Here is a 17,371-nt window from a genome sequence, read left to right as displayed (position 1 = left end):
TACACGTTCGATAGACGGACAGGACTAAAGTTACCCCTGAGTAAGGTGGTAACCATCGGTCCTATCGTTTGGTGTTCAAAACGAATACCCTGAACCCAGGGGAAGCGTCACGCCCACGTCGCTCGACAAACGGCTACGTCTGCTCACGTAGCAGACCCCACATCAGACTGAAAACTCATCTCTTTCGACTCCACTTTGAGCGATAGAATTACTAACAAAGCACTTATATACTAATAAAGGGCTGGCTTATCTAAAGCCGATGTACTTATATGATTCTGTTTTCTTCAAGGTTGTATCTTCCTGGTCGAATTTACGTATTGTAAGTCGCTTTGGATAAAAGCGTCAGCTAAATGCAATGTAATGTAATGTAATGTAATATATTCAAAAGTGAGGGACTGACATGCTTAATTAGCAGCCACAATGTGTGTGTGTGTGTGTGTGTGTGTGTGTGTGTGTGTGTGTGTGTGTGTGTGTGTGTGTGTGTGTGTGTGTGTGTGTGTATTTGTGTGTGTGTGGGCATCTTTGGCAGCCTCTCATTAACATATTGTAAATGTTCTGAGCTGCACTGCAGACAAAGGAGGGGAGATAGGTAAGGAGCGACGGAGGGAGGGAAAGAGGGAGAAGGAGAGAGTATGCTTTCGTAAAAATAACAAATTGCCTCTCATTTGATTACTTGCCTGTCTTCTCTCTCCCTCTCAGATTGTATAACAGCCATTCATATCCAGAGAGGGATCCCTGCTGTTTCTGCAACCGTTTCATCTCTGCATTTCACTTTCTCTTTCTGCCTCTTTCCTACTACCTTGTATTTCAATTTCTTCCCACCTCATTCTGCCTTTCTCACCTCTTCACTTTCCCAGTCTGTTTTCCTTTCCCTACACTCATACTTTCTGTCTTACAGTTCCATATCTTTCTTTTCATCGTGTCGTTATTGTTCTCCACCTCATTTAATCCTTTCTATTTTCTTTCTTTCTATTATTCTAATTCACCATTGCTTTAATTCTCTCCCCCTCTCTCTTTCTTTTTCTTTGACTGCATCATTGAGCAGAATACAGATTAGATGAACAGCCTCTGCAAATGTTTTCACGCATACAGGAATAATGAGGGTGATTAAATTGCCAAATATGATTTCAGCACACTCATTTTTCTGCTATATTTGGTTTTAAGAGATATGAGTAACAGTGTTTACGATGGTGATGAAAATTATGACGATGATGGTGGTGGTGATGATGATGATGATCTACACTAAGTTTGTGGTAACCCGACCTATGGGAGTGTCAGTATCAGCTGACTGCTGTTTTGTACATTATATTGTATTTTAACAGATTTTAAAACAGATTTCCACAGATTGGATAAAATAGATTTTCTTGTGGTTTCCACTCTAATACATACTTCAAAATCTTGTCTTGTTTCCTGCTGAAAAAGTAAACTGTTCACAGTTTTCAGTCCCTTCCTGGTAAGAATATGCCTTTACTGGTGTGACCAAATCCTTTTGGTCAGTTTTAGTGCCAGCTATGAAAGCAGGATCCTGACAGTGCACGGTGTGGTGCAGAGGACGAAGCAGGAGGAATACATTATCAGAACCAGGAATACAGTATGTATCGGCAGATTGCGACTCCGCTTTTTCGGGGCGTTCCTCTGTGACAAGAGGCAGCGTGAGTACTGGAACACATGTAATTACGTGCCGTAACAAGTAGCAAAATTGCACTGCTCAGCCTGATGTGTATTCGGGTTCAGTTGGAGCCAGAAAATTACCACAAAAATGTCAATGCAAATTACAATGACTGCGCCACCACTGCCTTTGTGTGAGGACACAATTAGGGCCTCAGTCTGATTGTACTACACTGCTGCTGGCTTGACATGACCAACCCGAAGGAACTCAATTGGTAAGTGGAGCAAATGTTGGAAAAAAACCACATTTTAATGTGACAATGACATGATTGCTTGAAGAAGAAGCTCCCTGACCATCTCTACCAACCCATCAGCTGTCTGACCTGAACGAGGTAGCCACAATTACATTTACAGTAAATTACAGTTGTTAGTTTTTTTTACTGACAGACACTTTGCCATGACATTTTGTCCCTTTTTCAACTTGAGCAAAGAAAGTGTGTTACTGCACAACACCAGTTCAAAAGCATTTCCAGCAACCAAGTGGAAATGCCAAGAGGCTAAAAAATATCTTGAGATATAGCGAGTATCTCATGATTTGCTGAGGTAGAAAATTGGTGTACAATAGAAACAGATTAAGCAACTGTATGATTATCTACATGAACAAATGATACTTCAACGCACACTAGAGCATAGCTCATCTGAAGGGATGTAAAACTACAGGAGCAAACAAGAAGTATAGAACTATCCTATTTCCTTTGATTCTGTCTACAGTGCTTTCCTTGTTTCAGCTGAGACAATCTCTCTATTTATCACGGACCACCCTCTTCTTCTGTAATGTTGCAAACTACTTAAGAATTAAGATATGGCACCACATACTGCTTACTTAGATTAAATAACTTTTTGCCAATTATCTCAAAATGTGCGATTCATTTGAAACCTAGCTATAGTTCCTTTGGAAGGTGTGCCACCACGATAATCTACACCCTCCCCAAGCCTGAGCTCACTGACCTGGACACGGGGGTGACGTAATTTCCCGGGAAGACACCGGAGGCAGCAGTTCTCAGCGAGGTGCCTTTGAACCACCCGTCTTGGCACTTCTCTGTCACCCGATACATCTCCCCTTTCCTAAGTTCAAGCTCGTCTGCCTTCTGGGGCTTGTAGGCGTATAAAGCCAGATATCTGTGGAACAAAGGCAACAGACACAATGTAAAAGTAAGGAAAAATAAAGAAACCCTTTCAAGTCAGCAGGAAATCTCCGAAAACTGCTCATTAAATCCCCATCATTTCTCATGTGGGTTATTCCTAATGTGCATTATGCAAAGTAAAATCAAATGAATGAATAACTAAACAAATAAATGAAAATGAGCAAATCAATCATTTAGAAAAGCAACTGTTAGGAGGGAGGAGAGAACACCAAACTCCAAAGGTCTTTAACTTGAATCAGAGGAAAATAACAGCTTTAGTATATAAAAAATGGCTCACAAATATTCATTAATAATCTCTCTAGAAGTGTTTATTTTATATATCTCTTTTTTAGGTGTTTGATGTACAGTGCAGAGGAGGAGAAACTGCACAATGTCGATGCAGCACCTACTCCTTCAGAAAGCAGCCCTACAGTAGGATCTGTGTCAGCTCAAAGAGAGGAGCTGTGGAGGCTGTTCCTCCCACCATATACCATCCTTTTCCCCAGAGTGGGAAAGCAACTGTAGGTGGCAACAGTAAATATGAGAGATAGTAGGAAATCAGTAATTGGTCTCCATCAGCATTTGAAAATAATTCCATTCAAACAGCAACAACAAAACGCCCTTTAAAGTTTATTTTGTGGGGGAGGACAAGTTAAGACAAGCTTATTTCAGTAAATCAGGATTGTTTTCTGAATCCAATACTAAACTATATATCTACTATATCGACTTTGTTACCTTGGACTACAGTCTCCTTGATAGTTTTAACCTGGTGACTATGCAAAAGAATGAGGCCTTTGGAGTTATTATATGGAAATCCCTAAATACTAGATTGTTCCTATTTGTACTGCAATTTTAATTTATAACATGACCAATTTCCCCAAAAATGTATGTATAAATGTATACAAAATGAATAGTACCAGTTGACCAAAATCAGGGGCTTTTTGTGTTATATGATATTTGGAATAAATGATGCCCTTGAACTATAACAAAAGACATTGTAAAAATATCAGAATCAGAGGCTCATATATCAAATCTAAGATGTATGACGGTTTAATGTTGCAGTGTGGTCTGTGATTTATACAATTCTCAAGGAGAATTCAAATCATTTCTCTTGGAGGTTTTAATGTGACCACCAGAGGCTGCCTCAATGATTTTCCCTCCCATATTGTGTGCTGTCCCATGAATGGGAAATTAATAACCCCATGTTTACCTGTCTGCTCACAGGTACGCTGATAAATGCAGAATTTAGCATCCACTACATGTGAGACTGTGTTCATGAGTGGTGCCTCCGCGTTAACATATAAATAAGTTTCTGGTCCCAGCAGGATGTTAGTGGCAGGCTCACGACAGAAGACGATAAGACCGCAGAGTAAACAAGCCCTATATGCGCTGATTCCCCGTTGCCATGGTAACAGATGTGGGGACCGTCTCCCGTCTTTCCATGGCAACAGGAATAGTTGCCAGGTCAAGATGGAAACGTCCGACCTCATCAGCGGAACAAGCCTACTCCGGACGTTTGTGTGTGTGTGTGTATGTGTACAGAGCGCTATTTGGAAAGTGATATAATTAAAGCTGACAATGTTGCAGGCAGGATCCCAGTATACAGTTAATAGTATACATCACACACACATGTGCACACACCCACACCCACACCCCCACACCCACACCCACACACACACACACACACACCCCCGCGCCCGCGCACGCGCACACGCACACACCCCCGCGCCCGCGCCCGCGCACACGCACACGCACACGCACACGCACACACACACACACACACACACACACACACACACACACACTTGTACTTCTATACTGGTGAGGACCCTCCTGGCCCATAAACCTAATTCCCACGTTGGAAAAAGTGATTACTGACCTCATGTCCTCACTTTCCAAAAATATCCCAAAATGTCCTTACTCTCAAGGTCTAAAACTCGAATAGGTAGAATTACAAGGGCACAAACACACACTCACCTTGAAGATACCTGTGTGTTTCTGGCAGTTACCTGGTAGATTAATTAGGAGGTAAATTATAGAACAAGTCTTGCTCAGCGTTGGCGCCTCACCAGCCATCTGGATGTGACTGGTGTGGTTAGATTTCCACCAGAATTGAATTGTGTTGGTATGTGTCAGGTGGTTTTCACTCTTAATCCATTCACCAAATGATAAGATAAGATCATTTAAGTCACTGGGACAGCTTCCAAGCAAACGCTACAATGCTTCGTAATACCCATCTATTGTAAATAAAATGTGTAAGAGGTTTGTAATATTTTAGCAGATTTGGAAAAATAAGGTTGAAAATAATAATAAGTTATGTAATCGCAACATCTTTTCTTTCATGTCATCCTCATCTCTCTCTTACCCGTGTGTATTAGGGCCGGACAGTACATTGGTATGACACAGTTGAAGCCTGGCATGATTTTTTATTTTACCTACAATGGCTGAGGAAATAGTTTTAAGAAAAGGTGATGAACTAGCTTTTCCCGGGGCTCTTCCCTATGAAAGCAAATCACAGCTGTACAACGAAATGTATTGTGAGTGTAAGGGATGGCTGAGCTGTTGAAAGCCTTGTTATGAAACACTGATGTAAGCATCAACTCAACGGAGGGCACGGTGTGTGATGGTATTTTTCCTTTCTGAGGGGGATTTGATCGTTGACCAGTGGAGGAGTAAATGTGGTTGCAGAGATGGTGGAAAGTGGCCAATAACTCTGGGCACAAAAGAGGAAATATTTTAAACGTTGCCAGGAGGCAGGTTTAGAAATCATGCTTGGATCTCAGGGCTCGTATCCACTCGGGTGGAAAACAGAAAGGGGGAAGAAGGAGGGGTCGCAGGTGGGAGAGCTGACAGCACCCTGAGGTGTACTCACATGTTGAGTGGCAGCTGCACCTTAGCGTGGGCCAGCAACTCAGAGGTTATGGATGCCACTTTGGGGGGCACCAGTACCCCTGCCAAGGAGGGAGAGGGACCCGGGTGAGATGCATCCTACAGACACACAGAGAGATACAAATCAGGTGGCTTCCATTTAAAAGAGAACATTACTCCAATATATGCCAGCAGCGTTTCCAGCTTTTCAGTATGCATCCTGGGTGTTATTCAAAAACGCATTTAACCCAGGTGTGAATGCATCCAGAGGCAATGAATGCAGAAGCAATGTGTCTCCAGTTTCCAGCTATCAGAAAGAGCAATGATGTTAGGCACATCCAACTGTCAGAGTTTGTGATAGGGGAAAAGTTAATAAAATATCTAGTGGAGAGGGGACACCTGCATGTTTACTGCATATTTAAAGCATATTTTTTAGAGCCAAACCAAGAAATAAGCTGGGCTCAAACGAGGCGTACTGCAAATACTGTTGATCCAAATCAGCGTATACATGTTGACAGGAAATTGCAATACAAAATGTCAAGTTTATCCATATACTAAATACATAATAGAGGAGGAAATTAAATAATTCATTTAGGTGACACATTTAAGTACAGTTATAATGTACCTATCCTTCAGTATTTCTCATATATTTTCTTTTCATATTTAGATTAAAATAAGTAAATTAAATCAGCTCAATTTTCACTAATAACATTTGTGAAATGCTGCTTAGCAAAAATAACAAAGGAGCCAACCTTCAGGATATTTCCTTTCCCATACATACTGTATATTAATGTAGACTAATTGCCTGACGTTTCAGTTTGTGCAGTAATGGCTTGTTTTAAAATGAAATAAAGCCTAATTTATGCCCTTATTGGCACTGTGTCAACCCGGAAAACATTGCAGGTTTAAAATAACATATCATTATATATTGTATATGGTTGAATCAATCTGCAGAACCCTATAATGGTGATAATCTGTTAGAGAGGACTGATGTCTTGTTTTGATGGCCTACATGTGTGACAAACTGGACTCATACATGTCCATAATCCAAACATATTAAGCAGGAAAATAGTTTTTCAGATATGTAAATTGCTATTAAGATAAAAAAAATGTTTTTACATTTCATTTAATTGTTGTATGCATTTTTTTTCACATACTGTATTTGATTAGTCAAATGGTCAAATGTAGCCACATACGGCCTGAAAATAATTGAAGTACTGCAATGCTTGTGTATATACTTCACACACTTTGACTCAAGTTTGAATGCACAAACTTTACATTTACACTGAAGTATCTTTATTTAATTTCAAAAATATGTAATTAACATCACTGCTTCATATAAACACTCATAACAGTATGTGTGTGTGTGTGTGTGTGTGTGTGTGTGTGTGTGTGTGTGTGTGTGTGTGTGTGTGTGTGTGTGTGTGCGTGTGTATGTATGTATGTGTGTGTGTGTACCTGTATGCGTGCAGCAGCTCGGGGGTCCGAAGAGCTGATGAGGACAGGGTGGGAGATCTCCATGCTGTGTCTGTTGTTGAGTTGCGCGGCCCTCTGGTTGACTGACAACGCGGAGAACGAATGCCTCTTCTTGGCGTTCTTCTTCCCTTCGCCTCTCCGGTGGCCATTTCCGTTGGACGGCGAGGCGCTGGGGGAGGGACCAGGAGAGCAGGGACCCAACGGGGCTGGCTCTGAGCTGGGACCTGGACCGTTAGTCAACGTGGGCTTGTCGATTTCCATCAACTGCTTCGCTGTTTCATTTAACTGAGAGGAGAGGAAGAGGAGAAGCAGGTGGTTGACAGATCAGAGAGCGAGGAGAGCGGGAGGACAAGAGAGAAGAGAGGTGTTACATTTCAGTCCTTAGTGGTTCACATCCAGAACAAGTGTTTGTGGCCTTTCCTCGCTGGTTTTTGTTGGCAGCTTTTCAAAAACGAGCAGCATTACAATCATCACTTACAACAGCTGGCCCAGTGAGACTGTGTAAAACAAATTGTCTGCTTTTGTCAAAAAGAACTCCCACGCACAACATAACGAAACATGAGCATCCCGTTCTTTCCCACCTAACTTTGGTTTAATTAATGCTTAGATGAATGCATTAATTAATGCTTTAGAACAAAGTAATGTTGTTGTACCTATAAGAATGTCAAGATGTAAGATATTAACACCCTTTAAATCAATGCATTTCTATCAAATGCAGTCACCAAATCACAAGCAGACGCACTCAAAATAGCATATTTGAAAGCTTAAGGAATGAGATTATGCAACACACTGCACATCTAAGCAAAAAGGAAAATCTCTAATTTTACGCTTTCCTAATGAGGTTTTTATCCACAACAATGCTAATTGACTGTTAGGAATATGTTTTTGCTTTTATCATTGCCCCAACACATGTAAGAAGTAAACATTTCCTCCAGCAAAGAGTCCATAATTAGTTGTATTTATTACATGATCTGGTCACAGATCTGGATTATAATAATATGGTGGGCTGTTTTTTGTTGTTGTTAGAAACTGCTGAGGAGTTTAAGGTACCAAAGCTCCCTCTGTCACTGTACGTTGACATGACAATATTAATTATAGTAATTTAATAGTAAATGAAAAGTATGTCAGGCACTTTACAAAGCTTTGTAGATCCAAACAAGTGTGAGCACCATCATTTAAAATGTGTGTCTGGCATTTTTAATTGTTTGTGCTCTGTTAAAAAGGACAGTTCACATGGCACCGGATGTAAACAATACTGGCAATAAAGACATTGATTTGGGGTTTTCAAAAGTAACGATATTTCTAGTTATAATAGATTTGAGAGATGTCACATATCTGTATCTAATGTCTCAGACACTCTGCAACTCACACCAAAACAAGATAGGTTGATGAATAGCACAAGAGGCAAGAGGACATATACGTATTTGTGATCTTCTGTTCTCTATGTGATCCTCATTTGCGGTCTGTGATGGGGATCAGATAATTTCCTCACTTCCAAAATGAATTACTGGTGTAGTACATAACACCGTTTAATTCCATGTGTAATTTTAGCAAGCTAGAGCTCAGACTTTTCTTATCAGAGTGGAGTGAAAATAAAGTTGTTAAAATAAAAGGATGGATGTTCCATACACATACAGATAAGCAGCATGTTGCAATAACTTATAAAAGCTGAACAATCCCCTATATAGCTATCACACAACGTGATGCTTTAGTGTTTTTCTGCCCTGTGGCTGAGAGCATGTCTTGGTTGTAAATGGAAAAACAGTCAGCGTGTTGACAATTATGGGACTTTGCGGTAGTTTAGCTAGGTTCAGAAGCAACCTGGCGCTCATTAATTCTGCTCACTCCAACACTCACACTGCTCCTCAATGTTCCCCAACTACCTGCTGCTTGCAATTTAACCTCCTCTGCCTCATTCAGCAGTACCGTTTTGGTGTGTTTTTCAAGACACTTTTTTATGTTATGTGCTAAGGATCATCCATGTTGTATCAGGCTTTGCTGGGCTCAGGGATAGTTGGTGTGAAAATGGCTGATATTTGTTTCAGAGCATACTTAAATAAATTATGCAACATGGTACATACATGTTATATACAATAACATCAGAGGAAAGATATTTCTTAATACTCTATAATTACCTCTGCACGGTGTTAAAACCTTGTCTCTACAGAGGAAAAAGCAAGCATATAAAGGAAATATGTTTAACTCAAGGCTTAATATGCGGATTCACTAAAAGAATCCGCACACAGGCCAATGTGAAAACAGGGACACATAAACTGTCACATAAATAGACAAAATCTTCAGTCCTCTAATGTAAAATCCTGTCTGCTTAGCGTAACGTCAAACTCCTGAACTATCCCTGGAGACAAAGTTTAGCATTTCTTTTTTTTTTACGAATGTGTGTGTTTGTGTGTTCGAGGCAGAAAGAGAGAGAGTGGACACGACTGACCCGTCTGGTATCAGCGTTGGTGATGTTTCATTTACATATTAATAGATATGCTAATCAATGCCAAATCATATGCTAATAAGCATGATGGATTGATGCTGCAGATACAACTCAGTTTGTTCTCATGAGGCGGACTAGAGGTCGGACACACATGCGCGCGCGCGCGCACACACACACACACACACACGCACACACGCGCACACACACACACACACACACACACACACACACACACACACACACACACACACACACACACACACACACACACACACACACACACACACACACACGCACACACAAATGACTGCTAAGGAAGTTTCTCTTTAACAACCACTGCTATATTGCCTGGTCATGCTGCAGTAAAGGACACAAGGGAGTGTGTGTGTGTGTGTGTGTGTGTGTGTGTGTGTGTGTGTGTGTGTGTGTGTGTGTGTGTGTGTGTGTGTGTGTGTGTGTGTGTGTGTGTGTGTGTGTGTAAGAGAGAGAGATGTTGAGACAATTATTCGCTTGCTGATTTGGGCCGGATGAAATCTCCAAGGTCATCTATTTTGTGTTGCGCTAACTGTACTCTCCGTTCTGTGAGTCTTTTGGAGGGAGGGTGCTCTCCCCAGGTATCGCTGAAACTCGAGCTGATGAGCTGATATCTGCAGTGCGAAAAGGGTAAGCCGGCAGGATACATGCATGCTCATGCACACACACACGTACCCAGTGGCAGGTGTGTGCCAACTCCCTCCTGCCGCAGAGACAGGTCGATGCATAAAGTGAAAGAGGGAGAAAGAAAGGGAAACAAAGGGACAGAGGTGTCCTTGACACGGGTTATACCATCTGACCCACATTTATGACAAACCTGTCCACCTGTTCTCCCATCTGCATGACTCAACCTCACATCTGCCCGAACCCATCCACACTCAAAAGCAAACGCATATAAGCTGGCGTCAAATCAACTTATACAACACCATCCAACCCACTCAGCACACCCACCCATATTCAATTCTGGTAGTTTATTTATAGCAACATAAATCCACACCAGGTGTATAAACTCAACAAACCATCCAAACATGTTCCTGATCGAGATACAAATACACCCACACCAGCAGAAACACAAACTCTGAGCGAATCCATCCACGACTGCCAACACATAACTCACATTCAGTACCTACTATCCTGCAATTAGCTTATATAACTAATTCCTGACAAGTTAATTATCTGTTTTATATGTACAGTGAGGATAACGGCTAAAAAGAGTAATTCTGATGCAACACTTCTGTCTCTTTTGGCCATTTAACCACAATACATTTGAGAATAGATTATTAAAAACTGCATGTTTGTTTGACTCAACCTATGTAGGAAAAGCTAATTAATGTTTTTGATTTCAGTAATTTAAGTTATCCTATTGATTCTTTTTTTGCGATAATATCAGAACATTGGGTATTTTAATCAAGGACAAAGCTAAACCAGTACTCTTTGTGTCTTTGTTTCTATTATCATGTATCTAATAGCACAGCCTGGAAAAAAGTGACATCAGCATTGTGCAATATACCAGATCTTCTGTCTTCAATGAGACATTTGTTGGCACAGCGGTGGTCCGGAGGCAGAGGGCTCCAAGAAACCTGTTTCAGCAAAAATAGTTCAACTTGGCTAAAAGTCAGTGCAACATCAACCAGCAATGCAAGGTGCTGGCCAATCGAATATGTGTACAACATTCCCTAATAACTACACACAACTCCATGCAATTATGACCATTTCAGTGGCATCTCTATCAGCAGCAAATCCTTCATCTCAAGTCTGTTGATCCAGAATACAAGCAGTCGGAAATTAAGACAAGAAGATTTACTTCATATCCAGAGAGACACACACACACACACCACAGATCAGCAGCAGTCCAGCTGGGCCCCCCTCATTAAGCTCCCACTGGGTACACACACACACACACACACACACACACACACACACACACACACACACACACACACACACACACACACACACACACACACACACACACACACACACACACACGACATGCCCCTGTAACCCCTGCTGTGTCAGAGTGATGGAGAGCTCTAAATAATTGATGCATCTCTATCTAATAGTAGACCCAGTGTGTCTGTGTGTGTTTGTCCCTGCCTTTCACAGCCTTCTGTACGGCTTAATAGTCATCACCTAAGAGAGCCGTTTGGTCAAATAGCTAATTTCAGCGACATGATTGGGTAGCCAAGAGTCCAAACCCGTTCAGGCTGTCATCCCAGGGAGAGAGATGGTGTGTGTTGAGAGGGCCGCATGATGAAAGGATGGCTAAACAGAAAAGAGAAGCTTGATTGTAGGGATGTGGCTATCAAAGGAAAATAATGTTTGCAGCATGAAGAAGTCCTCTCATTAGTGTCTCTCTTTAATCTCTACGTAAATGAATTTCTCTAAGCCACAGTACATGAATACACAATTCAGAAGACATGTACATTGGGTCTTATTGCTTTGCAAACATGCATCTGTTTTGAATGTGTCATCGTTTGTTTACAACAGGGACACAAGAGAATTAGCTCACACTCAATTTTGTGGTGATGAAATGAAAAGAGACAGCTTACAGAAAACGTAAGGAAGAACACTTTCTTTCCAGTTTCTACCAACTGCTTATTTACTACGGCTTAAAAGCCTTAAATTCGATGCAGAGCAAATTGTGCATGTTTTTTTTCTTCAGTTGCACAGGGATTAAAAGTAAACTATATTTTACTCTTGACAGGCATGGCACTACGAAAGACGGTAAAATGTTTCGGGTGATGGGGGTTTTATCCGTTTACTGAGAGGAAATCCCTTAAAAAAAACTCCACCTCCGCCTGGTTTCAAACAGCATTCATAACGCAATTTATATTCCAGGGGAAATGTTAATATTTGGTAGGGCATTTCTTTAGATAGGTGGACAAACATAGAAAACACAACATCATATCCTCATACTGAAACATCATGTGGAACCTCAATGAAGATAAACATGCAATCTCTATGTTTAAAGGAGGAAAATAAAGTTTATCTTAATATCCATCTTTCTTTTGTGAACCGCAAAAAAGTTTTTGTACATTTTTAATGGATGTTAGCAACATACTGGGAATATTTCCAGTCATACAAACAAAACATTGACATTGTTTCTTGTCAAAGTACACAGAATATACTTTCAACCAAGAAAGAAAATGTTCTCTTCATTTAAAAAGTAGCATTATGATAAATGAAAATACTGTGCTGAAGGTGTTGTGCTGTTGCTTTTACAGCTATTTCTGAAATAACCTGATATGTAAGTGTTTTGTGTGTGTTTCTGTGTAATGTCTGTGGGTTTACCTCCACATAGAGAATGGGGAAGATGCCAATCTTGTCTCCCAGCATGCCTTCTGCCCAGTTCTCGTCCACTCGCCTGATTACTGTCAGTACCTCATCCTGGAGAGAGAGGAAATGAGTATTGAGACTAGGCACATTGTAGGTCCACCATATGTGTTCAAATCCATTTGTATTATAATAAAGTAAAGAAAAGGATAAATAAAGAAATAAAGGCGGCTCTCTGTCTTCATCACTTAAAAAACACTTTATTTATCAGAAACTGGCCAAAACAAAGCATCTCAAACTCTTTGTGAGTGGATGTTTGTGTCTTCTGAAATTGTCTATTGAATCCTTACACGGTTTGAAAAAAACTTTCCTCACCATTTTGTATGTCCATCTGTTGGATTGCTTAACTCAGGAATGATGGCGAATGGTGTTTTGCAAGTTGTAGCTCATTGACTACAAATCGAGCGTGGATATGTTTTTAGATTGATAGGCAGATACTGGTTTCACTTCATTTCAATTGCCTTCATTTTTTATCTTATAATGTTTTCAGCAACATTATATCCGACACACATGGAAACATATTATGTTCTTCATTCAACCCCACCACACACTTCCTTTTCCCTCAGTTGCTCTTCTACTCCCATGCACATGCAGGTTTTGGCTACACCATTAGGGAAGGCAGTGATAATGCTGGTAAATGACTGTTGTTTATTAATCATACTGAGAAATTGTCTCTCGCATGAAAAAACAATATCACAGACACTGGTTTCTGCATGACATCGCACACACAGCGCACCCCAGGGACACTCGTGTCTGTGTGAGTGTATGTCTTTGTGTAATCTTCAATCATGAACCTGATGATTAGATTAGCCCTAAAACTCCGAATGATGTGAACTCTGAAATTCTCGTCATTATCCGTTAATCAGGATGTAAAGCAGAGTGAGTTTGCAACAAGGTATCTATGCTTTGCATTACTGTGATTAGTCCTACAGCACCTACAGTGAAGTGTACTGTACGCTGTAATGTAGTAATCTTCTTTCCTCCACAAACACACAATTACAGGGCAGAGACAGAGAGAGTGTTCAGTCCTCAAACAAATGAGTCTGTGTAACAGCAGGAACAAATTACAAGCTCTTAGGAACAGAAACATACACAGAATACAAATTACTTTTTTACACCAAACCCAACCTGCATAGATACTTTTAAAAAGACTGACAGGTGAATTCACAAAGAAAAGATTACAGCCACTGATCTTGTCTTGGCATGACACACCTTATAAATGCTCTTCAGTTACCACCATCTCCCTGAAGACTGTATTTGCAATGAGGCTCAATTTGGCGTCAAATGTAGACCTACATATCAGCTCATTTAAATCCATGGATAAAGCACAAGAGCACCAAGGAAAGCACTAAGGGGGGTATTTTAATCTTTGCTAGTGCTCTAGAAAATGACACAGTACCGTTATGTCTAATGTGTGCAGGGTAACTGCTGCAGATAAAGCTGTAGAATCCTTTTGTGAATTTGCCCCTGAGTATCTTCTCTGATCTATTCCATCCCTTTGAAAGTATAATTTGTTTGATACCGTATGAAATGATTTTGAACCTACTCTAAACTGATCCATAGAACACCTTCCCCAAATCCAACATGTACACATTATTTTTTTTTTTAATTGGAAGACATCTATATCAAAAGGGACCTGAAGACAGTGACACCTGAAGATAATTGGCATAAATCCTAAGAGCCATCAACTTTAACAGGTGCAGGAGAGACACTGTGCTTGTTAATTAGCAGAGCATGACGCTTTGCTACTTAACAAGCAGCCTTGGTCAGAAAAAGCAAACATAAGGTATGTGCCTACTTTCTTGCACTTTCCAGTTGTCACTTTCCATCTCTCGGGTGATGATGACGCACTACACCTCGCTGAGATCGCTCCCAGTGTTTCACATGTTACCTCTCACATCTGAGATCCAAAACCCCACAAGACCAACAGGATACATGAAGACAAATAGATGCAGGTTCCTGCATTTAGAGAAAAATATACTTATAATTAATACTGGCAACCAGAACAAACATAACATCGCTTTGCTTCACTTAAATGGAAATTCGACCACGGTTGGTGGAATTAGTTTGCAGGTCAGCATGACATAAAAAACCTCACCATCAGTGGCACAACATAATGTATTACTCAAGAAGTGACAATCTAAAGTGTCCTACTAGATGGAGAGGATAGGTTTGTTTGTTTCATGTGGTTGAATATTTATTTTCCAAACCCATTGCAAAAATAAAAATCCACTAATTTTAATGAGCATACATCTTAGATGCCAGAATCTATATTCCAAAAATACTAGAGTACATAAGAGTAGATAAGTAACTATGAGTAATTAAAAAAGCTTTGCAGGCAACAACTGCTACTCTTTGTCAACTCCAACCTCATATCCGACCCACTGACTTGCAGAGCCTTTCATGTCCATAATTTGAAGTTAAGTTGTAAGAACAAAATCAATGTTAAATTAAGGCAAAACTAAAAGTACCAGCTCTTTTCTTGTCCAGAAATATGCAAGCCTTTTTGACTTTAACAGAAAAACAAAAAAGTCTGAAGAAGCTCATGTCCATCAGCCATACTGCACTTGACAATGACACGCACATTACCACCTTACATCAAACAAACACACAAATGGCTAAGGCAGTGAAAAGTAATGTTTCTTTTATGCAGCAATTTTATTTTCCAGTACTGTGTGTGCGATATCAGGACTGACATGATCTTCTATGATGACAACAAAAGGGTCTGGGACTACAACATATTTTAACAGTTTCTATTGACCGAAAATACATTAAAACTTGACTAACAAAACATGATTGGGTTGACTAAATATTTTTTTAAACTAACAAGGTATTCTGACTCAAGACATAAAGTGAAACAAAATTAAACATCTGACAACATGAACCAAATCAGAAATAGAAATTTGAATAAAAGGTTACCAAGTTGCTCTGGTTAACAGTCTGAGAGCCAATCTAAAGGGGCTAGGCAGCAGTAATACATTATTAGAGTCCTACAAAGATCCCCCTGCTTTCAAACCACAGATTAGAGATGCACTTTGTTGCACCTGTTGTTGTAAATTTAGCCATTTCACTAATCTCCCTCCACTGATTCATCCATATTTCACATTATTACCCTTGCAAAGAAGGTTATGTTTGTGGATTGTTTGTTTGTTTTTCAGCAGAAACTACTGGCCTGTGGTTCAAGAAACTTTGTGCAAGGGTGTAGAATGGGCCAAGGGTAAATTCAATTTATTTTGGAGCATACACCCATCATTTTTCCCTTATGGGGAAGGCCTTGGCTAGCATAGGTCTGCACTCTCCATGTGCCGTTCGAATAATATTTGTTCTGTGTTTCATATAAAAGTGAAGTGTGTTTGTGTGTGTACAGCATGCGTGGAGGTGGCTGTGGCTCAGTGGGTAGTGTACTGGACTTCAAATCAGGGGATAGCATGTTTGAGTCCCACTGCAGTCAGCATGTCGTTGTGTCCCTGGGCAAGACACTTCACCCCAAATTGCTCCTGTGGGGATTGTCCACAGTACTGAGTCTTTGGATAAAAGGGTCTAACAAATGACATGTAATCTAATTGTGTGTGTGTGTGTGTGTGTGTGTGTGTGTGTGTTACCTTGCTGAAGGCCAGACAGTCTTTATCCTGATCTTTATCTTTGACCTCAAAGTCGTACAGTGCTTTGCCCTGGGGTGGAGTTTGGCTCAGGGGACGCAGCAACTGGATGTAACTAGCGGGCAAGAAACCATGGCAACTGTTGAGCTCGCCATGGTACCAGTTTTCATCCACCTTGCGTCGCAGGATGATGATGTCACCCTTGGAGAATTGGAGATCGCCTGGTTCCTTTCCTTCGTACGAGTAAAGGGCTTTACCGCAGGGCAGCGCTGGGATACTCTGAAAAACAGAGAGACGTACACTTACTATACAAGCAATTACATATATCAAAACACAGCAGCGAACATATCCCTAGGAGCACCAAGATGTTCTTTGTAGAGTTAACTCTATCCGTTTATTGTCCGACAGTCAGATTAAGGTCTGAATTTTAATAAACCTTGATCTATCTGTTCCACCTATAATTTCTACAAGTAATGTAAATGCTAAATGGACTTTCAGAGTGGTCACAACATTCTCATAAAGTAAAATAAAGCACATAAACATTTCTATACCAAAACATTTCCTCTATTTTACAACTTCTTTCTACTTTTAGTGAGAAATACAGGATATGTATCTCTTTAGGTTTCTTTAAATCCCTTGAACGAAAAGATCTGATATGGAAACAAATGTTTCACAGACCATAACTTGTGTGAGGCAACTGTGCCTAATGGGTTAAATGGTTTTGACCTATTGGAGCGTCAGTGGTGCATGGGCAAGATATGGATCCCTGTAGTGTTAGGCAAATAAATACAAATCCCCCGTAACCTCTGTGAGCTCATAACTCC

At 40.5% G+C, this 17,371-nt stretch overlaps 1 protein-coding gene across 1 annotated transcript in view; it reads right to left on the bottom strand.

The window, feature by feature from the left end:
- The window catches only part of sh3rf1 (SH3 domain containing ring finger 1), a gene marked incomplete at its 3' end in the record, with an annotated part of 24,208 nt that extends 6,843 nt beyond the window's left edge, over positions 1-17,365 (bottom strand). Inside the window, exons 1-6 of the mRNA XM_010786573.1 lie at positions 17,338-17,365; positions 16,551-16,852; positions 12,907-13,002; positions 7,119-7,421; positions 5,665-5,780; positions 2,617-2,787 (exon numbers count right to left, since the gene is read on the bottom strand). Of these exons, the coding sequence (XP_010784875.1) occupies positions 2,617-2,787; positions 5,665-5,780; positions 7,119-7,421; positions 12,907-13,002; positions 16,551-16,852; positions 17,338-17,365 (1,016 nt within the window). The remainder of the gene's footprint in view (positions 1-2,616; positions 2,788-5,664; positions 5,781-7,118; positions 7,422-12,906; positions 13,003-16,550; positions 16,853-17,337) is intronic.
- Between the last annotated feature and the right edge of the window lie 6 nt (positions 17,366-17,371).

This window comes from Notothenia coriiceps, unplaced genomic scaffold, assembly GCF_000735185.1.
Source record: "Notothenia coriiceps isolate Sejong01 unplaced genomic scaffold, NC01 NC01_scaffold00029315, whole genome shotgun sequence".
NCBI classification, from domain to species: Eukaryota; Metazoa; Chordata; class Actinopteri; order Perciformes; family Nototheniidae; genus Notothenia; species Notothenia coriiceps.
This window is presented reverse-complemented; position numbering and strand designations above follow the sequence as displayed.